At 42.8% G+C, this 14,713-nt stretch overlaps 1 protein-coding gene across 2 annotated transcripts in view; it reads right to left on the reverse strand.

Moving 5' to 3' along the window:
- The window catches only part of ASAP2 (ArfGAP with SH3 domain, ankyrin repeat and PH domain 2), a 184,815-nt gene that overhangs the window by 65,396 nt on the left and 104,706 nt on the right, over positions 1-14,713 (reverse strand). For both annotated transcript variants that reach the window (XM_066597479.1, XM_066597469.1), the window contains exon 7: positions 13,403-13,488. In XM_066597479.1, the coding sequence (XP_066453576.1) occupies positions 13,403-13,488 (86 nt within the window). The remainder of the gene's footprint in view (positions 1-13,402; positions 13,489-14,713) is intronic.

The following is a 14,713-nucleotide window of genomic DNA, read 5'->3' on the forward strand; positions in this document are numbered from 1 at the left end:
GGCTTGCAATTGACAAGTAGTCCATATTCCCATTGCAAACCGATGAAGAAATTTTCTTCCAGAATGTCGGGAGTTTAAGAAACATTTATAGGGGCTTAAAGGGGTATTATCATCTCGGAAAACCCCATTCCAGTGTGCTGCAAATAGGAAAGTAAAGCACTCGCCAGCGCACAGTTTTCTTTCAAAGTTGGAGATAGCCCGCTAACTCCATATGCAGCGACCTGCTGGGTGGTGGGGATCTCAGGAGCACATGTCCCATAGATCCCATGCTGGTCACCAGCTATCGCTCCTCTCTGCTTCTTTTCATAGTAGGGCTTCTAAGCAGCGTGAACACGTCTTCGGCGCTCACGCTGCTCAGAAGGCCTTCCCTGCTAATCTGCACACCGTATGAAAATATATTTGACAGTGAAAAACAGCATTCGAGATAATTTCTCAAAAGGAATATTATTTGTAAGTACAATATCGGATAAGAGGGAGGGGGTTTTATATGCAATTGTGGTATGAATAGCGGAGGACCATTCAGCTGTCGCTCAGGCTCTTCATCAGAACAGTATGGCAGGTTCAGCGTGACAGCCACTTTAGACGATGAAATATTGTATTAAGACTTTTTTTTTTTTTATACTGCATATAGTAAAATGTCTAAAAAATAAAAAAAGACTTCCTAATAACGAACGGCCACAAATTGACTGCACACGTAGCACCGCGAACATAAATCCACATGCCACAATTTTAATACCATAAATAAACTCACCTAATTAAATTTCTTTGAGGTCTCATACTCGTGTTTTCACAGTAGGATTCGGTTTTGTTCTGACATATAATTAACTAAATGGGAAGGCTGTGCTGTGATTTCTTTGTGTTTAACAATTCTTGGATAATATGTGATCACAATATATAGGACGACGTTACCAAATTAGAGAAAAGCCTAAAACGTATAATAAAAAATAAAAATAAAAAAACAACAAAAAAAGGGGGCAAGTGACGTTCATATGATCCCAATTAGATACCAAGTATAATTTGCAGGCATAGGATTTCAGTACTCAAGTCCTTACGTGGAACAGCTTGAAATAATATACCAGAGTAGTGTAGAATGAACAATTCCTCAATATGATATACAACGAACCGGCGAGAACATTCCAACTACTGACACATGATATGAATAATACTGATTATCTGGTGACAATGGAACCTGTTGAGGGTGGGATACATAAGGCAGCAGTGACTGGTCAGTTCTTGAAATTGATGCGCGCAGAAAAAATGGGCAAGTCGAAGGATCTGGTTGACTTTGACAAGGTCCAAATTCTGAAAGCTCAACGACTGGGTCTGAGCATCTCCAAAATGGCAGGTCATGTGGGGTGTTCCAAGTATGTAAAGACCAAAAGTGGTTGGAGGAAGGACAACCGGTGAAACCATTCCCAAGCTCATGGATGCACGTGGGGAGTGAAGTCCAGTCCGTATGGTTCAATTCCACAAAAAGGCTACTGTAGTACAAATTGCTGAAGACGTTAAAGGGGTTTCTTATGATTGCCTCACAACCACTCTGTCCTTCCTGGCTGCTGCTGACCAGGACATCGCTGGCCATAGAAGGTCACCACTATGACCAATGATTAGCTGCAGAGGTCTACTGTCCTGGTCAGCAGAAGTCAGGAAGGACAGAGTGGTTGTGAGGCAATTTTAAATCATGGGAAGACCCATTTAATGCTGGACACCTTCAGATGTCTTGTGAAGTCCAAGCCTTGATGGGTTAATGTAGTTTCGAGAGCACAACGAGGACCTACATTACGCAGGCAGTTTTAATGCGAGGAACGATCTGATATTGCAAATCGCCCCATTCAGCAGTGGTACTGTTTGAGATTACTTAGACGATGTGGTCAAGCTGCAGGTTCTAGCCCCAATTATGGCGAGGAAGAAAAAAAGAAGTAAAAAAGCAACGTCTGTATAATCCCATATTGGGTCTGATAATAACATGCAAATAAGAGATGAACAATAGAGAAAAAGTAATATTCCAGAACGGACATAGATGATGCTTAAAAAGGGCACCAATATCAATTGAAGGGGTGAAGTCTGCTGAGGATCCACCCCAAAATCCAAGAAGTTTAGTGGAGAGAGAGTCGAGCAGAAGTGCGGCCACGTCTCTCTTTGGTCTGCTATACGCAAGCCACCCTATGTTGGTGGACCCCATTCTCCTACTGGATGGTGACATGATCACCTCTGCTTTAACCCAGCAGCTACTAAGGTAGTAAACTGATCCACTAAATAATCACTTTATTAGAGACCCCAGCCCTTTCATGACTGGAGCTTCCCTGTATGGAGATTAAACCTCTGACCCCAGAGTGCAGCATACAATCAAGTGACAAGCTTTCCGTGGATCAGTTTCAGTGTGAATCCATATTAGATGGGATTGTCCAGCAATCTCAGCGACTTCCAACAAGGCCCGGTCATCGGTGTTAGACTAGCCAGGGCCAGGATTTCATGCATCGCCAACCTTGTGGAGTTTTCTCATGTAGTGGTGTGGAGAGTAAACAAAGAATGGAGAGATCGGGAAAAAATATGCAGTGAGAGATGATCCTGTGGACAGAAACAACTCGTCACTGAAAAGGGTCAGAGGAGGATGTCAAGAATGGTTTTCACCAACAGACTCTGCACGCTGATGCTCCAAACTAACATGTCCAAATGCACAACTCGTCATTCCTTAGCGCGGATGGGCATAACAGCAGAAGACCAGTTCTAGAGCCATTGCTAAGAGTAACAAAGACAAGACTTCAATGGGGTAGTTGATCACATGGTACCCACTGTGGTAAGCCTCATTGATAACCCAGCAGCATGTGCGCTATTTCTCTACAACGCTAATGCCGGCGAAACGATGCATTACACGGCCTCCACTTAAATCACTAGCATGTCTATATAATGCACAGATATGCTGGATCCTACAGAAAGACCTTTTTGGTACTTGAAAATGGGTTTTCTAAATTGGCCAACCCCTTTAATACCAGGGACATCTGAGACCCCGCAACTACCTGCAACTGCCTTGTGATGTGTAGCAGAGCACCAACATGTGCTAAAGGAGGGCATTTATTGGAAACCTCACAAGGCACTTACATTATTTTAGCAGCTGGAGTGCATTATTTTCCAACTTTTTAATAAACTCAAGTAGAAACCAGAAGGCACCGCCAAGTTTTAGGGAAGCACTCGAAATTCTGGAAAAACTATTATTAAATCGATTACTGTGACACTTGCAAAGGAGGCAACCCATTGTGTTCTCCGTGTAGTGAATTATTAATTACAGCAAGTAGTATGCGGCTTTAAAAATCTGTAAAAGTCTGAAATCGTATTATCACATGGTCGATGAGGCTGAGACGTTACAATATACACACCGATTGCAAGGTATTCTTAGTGATGGTGCCTTTAAATCAATGTGGCATGATGGATAGGCAACATGATCATTCCCTTCTATAAGGGGACAGCTCAGGAATGAAAAAAGAATCCTTTTAAAGCTAAAGAAATTCATATCGAAAGTCTCAAATCGTAAGATGTCTAAAATAGGCCAGGAAGGGTATCGTTTGTCCTTACAGAGGGCACCTAGAAGGTGTGAGGAGACGTATAAGGCTATGCATGCTCATCTTGCAATTTGCATATTTCCCAAAGGAGCATGCAAGTCTCCTCCCACCTTCTAGGTGCTCTCCCTAAGGAGGAATGATACCGTTTGCCAGTCATTCCATGTAAAAGGCGATCATTCAGTTGTTCGCAAAACATTTCCAGGTATTTCCAGACTCCCTCAACAGGTCAACGATGGACTGAGCGAGCGATGACAAAAACATTGAAACAATTAGCTGCGCATGTAAAGGACGTTGTTTGAAAGCAAAATAACTGATTTGCTTGTTCCAATGATTAATTGCTCCGTGTAAAAGGACTTGTTTGTGCTACTGTCATCCTTGAATATGAATGAGAATAGGACATGCAGCGATTTATTTTTTTCACATGTATCATCGGTCCATGTGAAGACTTGCCCATACGAGGAGCCTCATAGCCTATAATGGGTCCATGTAATATATAGACAGCACACGGGCATAAAATAAGGCCCTAATATTATATCTGTTAGGATTCTCAACAGAAAAGTGGACCATCAAAAGCATATTTGGTTTAATGCTGGGCAGACTGGGGTGCGGTGTCTAAGGAATCTCTTAGTTTTTCACTCTTGGCTTTCTCACATTGGACTTTCCTAGCCGGATTTCCATGGCTGCAGTCTACAGAACAATCACAGATTAGAGGCAAGTGCGGTGAAGTCAGGAATGTAGACTGTAGTCAAAGGAATAGCATCCAGGGTGCAACAAGTCGGAGGATAAGACAGGACTAGTCAAAAGACAAGTCAATAATCGATACCAGGAGTGGAACTACAGAAAGGAGGTGACAAAACCAGAAGCCAAGACAGAAGCACAGCCCACAAACAAGGCCAAGAACTAGGTTCCCTACTTTTAGCCCCATGAGCTAAGCTTATGTGCTATGGTGCTCATCTGTGATAGGGCTTTATTTACTTGGGTTCCCTCTGTCTAGGTAAATAAGCTTATGTGCTGGAAGCAGGTGACCCGCTGAGTCTGGGGATGTAAGCGTTATACTTGCCTTCCCCGATGTCAGCACTGGAAGCCACTGCTCAGTGCATTGAGCCGTGCCAAGTAGTCCGCCTGTTCTAATTTTATAATGGGTTGACTACTTCGTAGTGCTGATCAGTGCATTGAGCGCGCGGCTTCCAGCGCTCACACTTTTGGAACCACAGGATAGTTAAGTACAATACTTACATTCTAGGACTCAGCGGGTCACCTACTTTTAGCCCATTAGCTTAGCTCATAGGGCTAGAAGTGCCATAGTCTCTTTTTAACCCCTTAAGGACGCAGCCCTTTCTCCCCCCTACCCCCATTTCAAAAAAATCGTACCTCCTTTACGTATCCATCGACGTCACTGTAGGAGGGCTTGTGTTTTGCGGAACGAGTTGTATTTTTCAATGGTACTATTTAATGTACCATATAATCTACTGAATAACTCATTAAAAACTCTAACTCGAGCAAAATGAAGAAAAAACACATTCCGCCATCTTGTTTCTACGGCGCACAAACTGCAACAAAAATGACATGATAACTTTATTCTATGGGCATTTCTGCTGCCCTAACACTCTGCACCACACGAGACCCCCTCTGGTAACCAGACAACCTCTTAAAAAAATGTTCCCAATCAGAATCCATAGGATAAAATGAAACCAAACCAGTTTTCCTTCTTCATTACTCAAGTCCATACTCCCGAAGACTAAGAGCGCGGTATCCTCTATGCCCGGGTAGTCAGGTCACAACTGTGGTCTATGATTACTCATATAGCAGAAGTCTTGTCTGTGATTACACATGCAATGAACAGATTGTAAGACACTGCATCATGTCAACATTACTCATACGCTCTGCTACCGATCACACAGCATTGCCTTGACGAGGTCTACTGTACATACTGTATATTTTTTCTTAGTATGGATATGGTTCACCTTGGAAGAAATTCTACATTTACGACTTCTGACCGTACCTTCTTCATGGCAGCATCCTAGTCTCATGAAATACGTGTTAGAAAACTGATGCAATATCTTGTTATCATTCACTGTCTGATCATCATTTATCTAAGGACAAAAGATGTGAACTTCAGCATGAATGAATCCTACCATAATGAATTGGTTATCGTGGTCTCTTATTTACTTAGCTAAGGGCACCGCGATTGGCAGCTAGGAAAGAACTGTAGATGACTGTGCCCATGATCCGCCAAAAGAAACCCACACACATATGGCTTTGCCAAAAACGAGGGCAAATATTAACAGGGTTTGCCGGGTAGCTAAGGATAGGTAGTCAATAGTTGATCAGCGGTGGTCGGCTGCCCAAGATCCCCAGCGATCAGCTTTTTGTCTGGCCACTGATCAACTATGGATGACCTATCCTGAGACTATGTCATTAGTAGTAAAAGTCGCCAAAAACTCTTAATTGGTTTAGCAAACCCACTTTCATATACCCTACTAGGTAAATATGAATTTAAAACGTTTTGCCAGCATTAAAGTTATCCCTACCCACAGCATAGGACATAACTTTAGATTTGGTGGGGCCTGACTGCTTGGATCCCCACCAATCCAAGGAATGGGGGTTCCAATGGCCCTCATATAAATCAAGTGGCGGTTGCACATGCACTTCACCACTTCCAATCATTTCAATGACTGTGCTGGAAATTGCCCAGTATGAGCGCTCAGCAATCTCTGGTGCGGCCATTGAAATGAATGGAGCAGTGGAGCATATGTGCGACCGCCACTTCTTTCATGCGGGATGGTTGGGGTCCCAAGCAGTTGTGCAGATCGTTAGGTGACAGTTGTCCCGTGTGAATGAGGTCTTAGGTTTCGGCCCTGATCTCTTCTCTGCTGCACCTGTTGTCCTAAATTAGTGGATAACAAATAAAAACTTTGTTGTGGTCATAAACTAGCTTATAAGAAGGTGCAGAAGAGGAGAGAGCGGAGGAAAACTAAGCCATCAGTCCATCCCTACTGTTTGAGACTTAAGGCCCTTTTACACGCAACGACTATAGCTCAAAATTAATTCAAACGGACAAAAGTGAGCGATAATTATCAGATTATAATCATTACGTGTAAGCGCGGGCAGTCGTGCACTATTTGTTAACTTGTCAGTCGCTAGTTGTTAGCTTGCATAAAAACCATTGCTGGCAGTTCAAAAGAAAAATTCACAATGTACTCATTGTGTTTGCTTGTACATGTATATACAATGAGTTCACGGTTTAAGGCCCATTTACATGCAAATGATTGAAAGATTGACCGTTTTAGCAATCATTTTGCATAAAGTGTTAATAGACACTACTGTCCATTAACACGTTATAATCGTCAATTGCGTGTAAACGGACCTTCAGGAGCTGTTTGCAGAGCACAGCATATGGTTTGAGCTCTGCACACAGCGCCTTTGTTTTCGCATGGGCTGTCGGCAGAATACAATGCAATCTCCGAGTCACGTGGAGAACAGAGCGTGCTGTCCTTGCTATCTCTCTCCAGCTGAACAATGGATTTTAAACTCACCTTAAAATCATTCTTCACCGACAAGAACTTTACTGATACTAAAATTTTAAATTTTATTAATATTCATTAAAAGATAGACGAAAAAGGGGGGGGGGGAAGGAAAACCGTACAAAAAAATACACAAAACGAAAAGAAAAAGAGTTTTAACGTACTGGTCCGTCTTTATGTTGACATACCCGTCACTACACTCGTTCTTATAATAATTTCTAAGTGTAGACAATTTCTTGTTTTCTTAGTCTACTGCCCACATAAGCTGAAGGTGCTCAAGGCAATTCATTCCAGTCACACCACAATTATGTTGGGAAAGAGCCACGTACGTTAACAGTGTTGCATACAGAGAAACTCTGTCATCAACACATTGTGTTCACAAGTTTACTCTTCTTTATAGATCAACAAAAGATAGAGAAATCCGTTGATCATCACTCTTATCAACATCAATCAGATGAATAAGAAGTGTTTAACAAGATAGTGCCTTCAGATAAAATAGGCAAAAGGTCAAGACTTGATAAGGTGTCAGCCCTCTATATTATGTTTTTTATGTTTTATACACAATGTCGCATCAAAGTCGCATCAACGCGTTTCTATGACACTGCTTCAGCGTGTCATTTCATCAGGATGGACTTCAAGTCATATATTTTGCTTTCTTAGGTTTAATATTTGTGGATTTGCTTTTGCTCTCTATACCCCAGTGGATTGTACTGATAATGACAAATCACTGATGATGGCAACCAACAATGGGCTTGTGTCAATATTGTATAGATCACTAATGCTTCTTCAAAGACAGTAGTGTAATTCCTTGCAGCTTGACACTTTTTGCTCCTCTTGCAACCTGGCTTATATATAATGCCAAAAAGTCTGCATAAGATAGATGCATAAGTCCACAGTTCATGATAGGCAATCAATGCAGCGGCGTTGTACACAGCATGTAATGCCTATCAGAGTGGACATACAATTTATCTGATGGAGAGACCCACATTTATGGGGTTAATGCATTAAAGCACAAACTGCACATCTGTGATTAAATGGTAAGTGCAGCAACTTTAGTTATGTAGAACAATTAACCTCTCACAACCTCCACACATAGTTTGTGTGAGACGGACCCACATCTAAGGGGTAAATGTCCTCAAAACAAAGACCTGCACATATGTGTACAGGTTGATAAACAGTGCATCAGCTTCCGTTTGCTGTAGTTCCAACACCCAAGCTATATTCTGAGTGATGAAACAAAACCCACATTTATGGGGTTAATGCATTAGAACCGAGCCTGCATAAGTGTGGTCAAAGTTGCAAATCTCCATCAGGAAAAGTATGGAAAGCCCACATTTACGGGGCAAAGGAGGAAAGAGGCCCACATTTACGGGGCAAAGAGGTTAGAGAGCCCACATTTATGGGGCAAAGAGACAGGTTAAAGCCACATTGGCCGCGATAGGTATTAGACAGCCAGCGTGACCATAATGAGACATCATTCAGCCAAAAAGAACCCGATGGCAGTGTTTACACGCAATGATGATCGCTCACTTACGGTTATTTTGACCGAATTTTGAGAGATAATCATTATGTATAAATGGGCCTTTAGGCCTCATGTCCACTAGCTAAATGGAATTGCGGAACCCGCAGCGGATTTTGCCCATAGGGAATCATTGGCCATCCACGGTCCATTAAATTGATTCTTGCACCCGCAGATGGCATTTTAAAAGAATTGCATTTTTCACGCGCGGGAGAAAAAACGCGGCATGCTCCATTTTGCCGCGGATTCTGCACGAATTGTATTTTTCGAGTTGACATGAGGCCTTACTCATGCTGAAAGAATACAATGAAATTCTCCTGGCCAGATGAACAAATGCCCAGCTGAGCAAACAGCTGCTTAAACTAATAAGGGAAAATAAAAGATTAGGTGCGAGTACTTTTATGCAGAAATGTCGGCAATTCGTTACATTTTTTTGTTCAATAGCATGTAAAAGGGCCTTAAAGGGGTTGTCCCGCGCCGAAACGGTTTTTTTTTTTTTTTTAAACCCCCCCCCCCCCGTTCGGCGCGAGACAACCCCGATGCAGGGGTTAAAAAAACAAACCGCACAGCGCTTACCTGAATCCCGGCGGTCCGGCGTCTTCATACTCACCTGCTGAAGATGGCCGCCGGGGTCTGCTTCCTCCGTGGACCGCAGCTCTTCTGTGCGGTCCATTGCCGATTCCAGCCTCCTGATTGGCTGGAATCGGCACGTGACGGGGCGGAGCTACACGGAGTCGGCATTCTGCACGAGCGGCCCCATTGAAGACAGCAGAAGACCCGGACTGCGCAAGCGCGGCTAATTTGGCCATCGGAGGCCGAAAATTAGTCCGCACCATGGGAACGAGGACGCTAGCAACGGAGCAGGTAAGTGAAAAACTTTTTATAACTTCTGTATGGCTCATAATTAATGCACAATGTACATTACAAAGTGCATTAATATGGCCATACAGAAGTGTATAGACCCACTTGCTGCCGCGGGACAACCCCTTTAAGACTGCAATGTTTGTATACAATGATATGTAGAAGCTGCAGGAGACAAACTGCAAGCATTTTTATTAAAGCTTGTTGCAAAAATGATTGTTAGCCCAAAATACATGTGATTAAGTGAAAAAAACTGCCCTCCTAAGGTGTACATAGCCTTTAAAAGAAGAAAAATTGGGTTATTTTATCTGCACCACTTCGGTCTTACACAGCCACTGCACAGGGAACTGTAACTCGGCTCTATATATGTGAATGGGACTGCGCTACATCTGCAGGCATAATGGTGGCTTGGAACAGCAGCGCCTAACTAGCACTATGCTGCCTTCATTTGAAAGAATAGCTGGGGTCCGAGCATTTGGTAACCTAATGATCAGTAAGCGATGGGATATTTCTAAAATAGGTGGGGAATCACTATGGGAAACACCAATTACGCTTCCTCTTTGGGATATTTAAAGGGATTGCACTAAGTGTTAGATTTATCCCCTACGCACAGGATAGGGTTAATTGATGGAGGTCTGAATGAGGATCCATTTTCCCCCATGTATGAATGGAGTGGTGATGGATCTTGCGCACTGACACTCCTTTCATGTCTAGTGGACTAGCGGAGATAATGGTTTTTTTTTTCTTCCCCTACGTTTTTCAGCATTTTAATCGGATACTTGTTTTTTGTAATGCTTGGCTTGTTTATTAGAGTTGAGTGAACATAATCTGCTGAGCTTGATGCTCGTTCGAGTATTAGCGTAATCGATGGTGCTCGTTACTCGAACGAGCATAACGCCGTGTTCGACTGTGCCCCAGTTTTTGGCTCCTCCCTGCTGTGACGTGACTGTTTTGGCCCCTCCAAGAGGAGGGAGGGGAAGGGAGGGAGGGGAGGGGAGAGGAGGGGAGGGGAGGGGAGAGAAGGGGAGGGGAGAGAAGGGGAGGGGAGAGAAGGGGAGGGGAGAGAAGGGGAGGGGAGAGGAGGGGAGGGGAGAGGAGGGGAGGGGAGAGGAGGGGAGGGGAGAGGAGGGGAGAGGAGGGGAGGGGAGAGGAGGGGAGGGGAGAGGAGGGGAGGGGAGGGGAGAGGAGGGAAGAGGAGAGGAGGGGAGAGGAGGGGAGAGAGAGAACACACGAACCAAAAAAGAAAAAAAAAAAGGCTTGGGACCCGGCGTCCCACATACAAAAATGCTCAAGTCTCCCATTGTAGTAAATGGGGTTCTTTTCTCGAGTAGAGCTCTCGAATTTTCCGAAAAGCTCGACTCGAATAATGCAGACCTGAGCATTTGGGGGCTCGCTCATCTCTATTGTCTATCTTTTCCTTCCTTACACCGTCTCCTGCCCACCGCACACCCTCAGAAATAAAAACGGGATGAAAACAGATTGCTTCAGTCTTCCATTGAGTACAAAAAAAAAAAAGCATCCTTTTTTCCCCTCATTTTTTTTAAAATTCAAACTGGAAACCGAGCGCAGCAATCTGCACTTTAGTTCCAGTCTAAAAATACGGAATGGAAATGAAAAATTGAGAAACGATTTCAAACTTCAGTTTCAATGCATTTCTATGGGGCAGGAAGACAGACGTTTTCTTTCCATTTTACTGCTCCCACGACGGAACGGGTAGATGAAAAGCGAATACACCAGTGTGAAAAGGCCCTAATACTGGTTTCCTCTAATAATTTTCAGCAATTAACCCTTTATGCAAAGTAATGGCCTCAGAAGTAAAACTGTAGGAAAAAAAAAAAAAAAAGTTGGTGATGTCATCAGAATCCCATATTTAACAAAAGTGGTTGATTTAAGGCCGAAACGGGAAAACCAGGAGACGCTGCTACATTACAGATACTCCTCAGCACTATTAATACCCGGTCACACCAAGATATTTTTGTACTCTTCACGCAGGTGAAATATTCACATATCTGAAGGTTTCTCACATGTACTGAAATAGCAGCTGCCATGAAGCAGGAGCCTCCGCAGGATCCGGACACCTTCCACTTTTGGATCTTCACAACAGGTTTCCAACGCAATAACAGACTTGGCACTTCTTGCTTCATCGCCTGTTATATCACCTTAGTGATGAGGACTCTAAACTACATTTATATGTTCGCGAGACTCATCTACGACACTAAATCTAGAAATAACTAGAGAAACACCTCTTGGAAGATGCTTTCTGCACACTCTAAAGAAAATAAAGGGTTAAGTGAATGGGGCAAACCTGTAATACCATGCACGACTACTAGGATTGTGATGCCGTTGTACACTGTGAAGCGGTGTTAAACAATGAAGGAGTTGCATAAAGCAGGAAATAACTTGTGTGTGTTCTAGTAGCCAGGGTGAAAACTGTAATATTTCAAGTTTAAAAAAAAACAAACAAAAAAAAAAAACACCAAAAGTTTTATGGTCCCTGAATTACTGTTAGGGGGTCGCCAGTAATTTTTTATTAAAAAATTTAAAAAAGTTGTTTATAATAAAACCCCGATTTTTAAATACGTCATCTTATTACGATACATACTCTTTAAACAAGGGGGATCGAAACATTAAAGTTTTTACAAGTAGGTACCATAAACACTGCAATCTGGCACACTAAGAAAACCACAATCCACAAACATAATACATTAAAAATGTGCTGCATTTACTACTTACCAAGGAACAAACAATGACATCAACCAGTATGTTATTTGGAGCTCCAGCCAAGTTTATATCCCCTTTAGAACTCAATCCAATGTCATCTGCATCTTTTTACATATGGCTGACAGAGTCTACAGCTGTGGTCTATTGGACCTCTAAGCTCAAATCACTCTATCTTAATATAAAACTGAATGGCCACAATCAAAAAATCAAGCGATCGGAACAACTCTGAATGAGGCGTGGTCATCAATGCTAGACTAGCCGGGGTCTGGAATACAAAAAATGACGACCTTGTGGGGTTTCTAATGCAACGTGTAGACAGTATACCAAGAATGGGGTGATCCTGCGGATATAAGCAGCTCATTGACCCAAGGGATCAGAGGAGGATGTCAGGACTAGTTGTGATGTACATGACAAAAAAAATTGCAGAAATTGGAGCACTGCGCATCTCCTGGTCAGGTGAATCCGAATTTCTATTGCATTGTGCAGATGGGGGCATCAGAATTTGGTGCAAGCAGCATGAATCGATGAACCCTTCCTGTTACCTGTTCAGAGAATGGACATCCATCAAATTTTTAGCAACTGCAAGTAGTTTCCGGTCCGCATTGGCCAACATTCCTACAGAATGATTTAAAGACATAGTGGAATATAGGCTATGAAGAACTGCAAGCAGCTGCCCAGAAACCAGTTGATTGGCGGCAGACCCGACCAATCAACCATTAATGACCAATCTTGAGGATGGACAATACCTTTAACACCATCAGCACTAAATGGACAGGACCAGAATGTGTAGGGACACTTCCAATACACAAGACGAATGATTTTGACATATTTCTCAATTTACTTATACATTCCCAAGAGGAATAACACAACACAGAGTTCTAAGAAAAGATGCTCCAGAATTGTTATTTCATGGGGAATACAAGTATAGCAGCCGTGACAAGTCATCCTTCTAAGCAAAACCGATTAAAGAGGTTTGGGATTAGTAAAATGCTTTTTTTCTATTAAACAGCGCCACTATTATCCACAGTCTATATCTGGTACTGCAGCAATCCTTTTTTTTCTCATCCCAGATGAGAAAACTAACAGCATTTTTGACGAAGGAGGACGTTAAGCATTACAGTCCTACTACTGCAAAGATCTAGAGGTGATGACATCCCGAAACGTCTTTATCAAATCAATAGTGGCGTGTCCAGAAAGAAGGTGAAGAAAGCATAACTCACTTGCACTGGGCATGGAAGTACTTAATTAGATTCTGCAGCAGATCCACTCCTTTCTTTATCTTTATTTCGTTGACTTTCAGCAGATACTGTCAAGACAGAAAACATGAAAGGACATTTTGTACAAGCTTTGCAATATGAGAAAATGTTGCAACATTTCATCAACCCTGAAGGATGATTACAAGAGACAAGCAGGAGATCTGGGGACCTATTGTTACACGCACCAATGTGCAATATTGTTAGAAGATGACAGAGTCAAAGAGCTTTTCTTATTACCTGGGCAACCGCTGCTCAAATAAAAAGGGAGAATACACCATACAGCAGAATATTACTGCGCTGAAGTACAAAATAAACCCGGCACAGACAAAAAAAAAAACTAGAACATCTTGCTTCTGCTCATTGTTCTGTTGGTAAGATAACCTCACTTTTGTAGAAAGTTCAAAGAGTATTAATAAATTGCATCCTGTGGCTTTTCAGCTGCTGTAAAAGAAGACTAAAGCTACATACGCCAAACAGGAGGTGGTAATGCTGCCATATAGTCATACTGCCTGTCAACTCTTTTACAGCAACAGTCCCTTTTAGAGAGCCCAAAACATGTTCCCATTGGCACAACAGATAAACCCCTTTAATAAGTCTAGAAGACATTCTTTATAATATGATTCTTATTATTACCTAACAGTGAGTAATAGCTATTGATGATGGCCATGCTGCCTGGTCAGAGGTTCACAGCTGGAGAGGAAACTTAAGAGGGAGCCATTAGGGGAAGCATTACTTCTACTGGGGCCCCTAAATGGGCATTATTTCTACTGGTGCCTCAGAGGGGGTGCTATTATTATTAACCCTTTCCAATCCACTGTCTGACGTCTTAAGACACTATGATTTAAGGCTGTACAGCTCTGAGGTTGGAAGACGTCCGTCGGGATTCTCTTACTGTATATTGCCGGCCTCTCTGCTGTCGGAGCCTATCCAACATGTCACCTCATGCAGTACAGGCTTTAGCCAGCAGATAGTGCTGTTGTATAATGGCAAAAAAAAGAGTAAACCCCCCTAGGAAAACCAGGATACAAACTGGATTGGAAAGGGTTAAGGCTTCTGAGAGTGGGCGCTCTTACTACAGGGTTCACTGAAAGAGGGGCTATTAGTAATAGGGACGCTGACAGGGGGTGCTAGTACTACTGTCGCCACTGGAATAACTGGCAAAATCATATGTCACAATAAGCTCCTAACCACACCCATAAACCATGCCCCCTTTTACCTTGGCAGGTATTTTTTGGTGACGGTCGTAGGGTTGCCACTTTTATGTGATGTCTCCCG

Source organism: Eleutherodactylus coqui, chromosome 1 (assembly GCF_035609145.1).
Source record: "Eleutherodactylus coqui strain aEleCoq1 chromosome 1, aEleCoq1.hap1, whole genome shotgun sequence".
NCBI classification, from domain to species: Eukaryota; Metazoa; Chordata; class Amphibia; order Anura; family Eleutherodactylidae; genus Eleutherodactylus; species Eleutherodactylus coqui.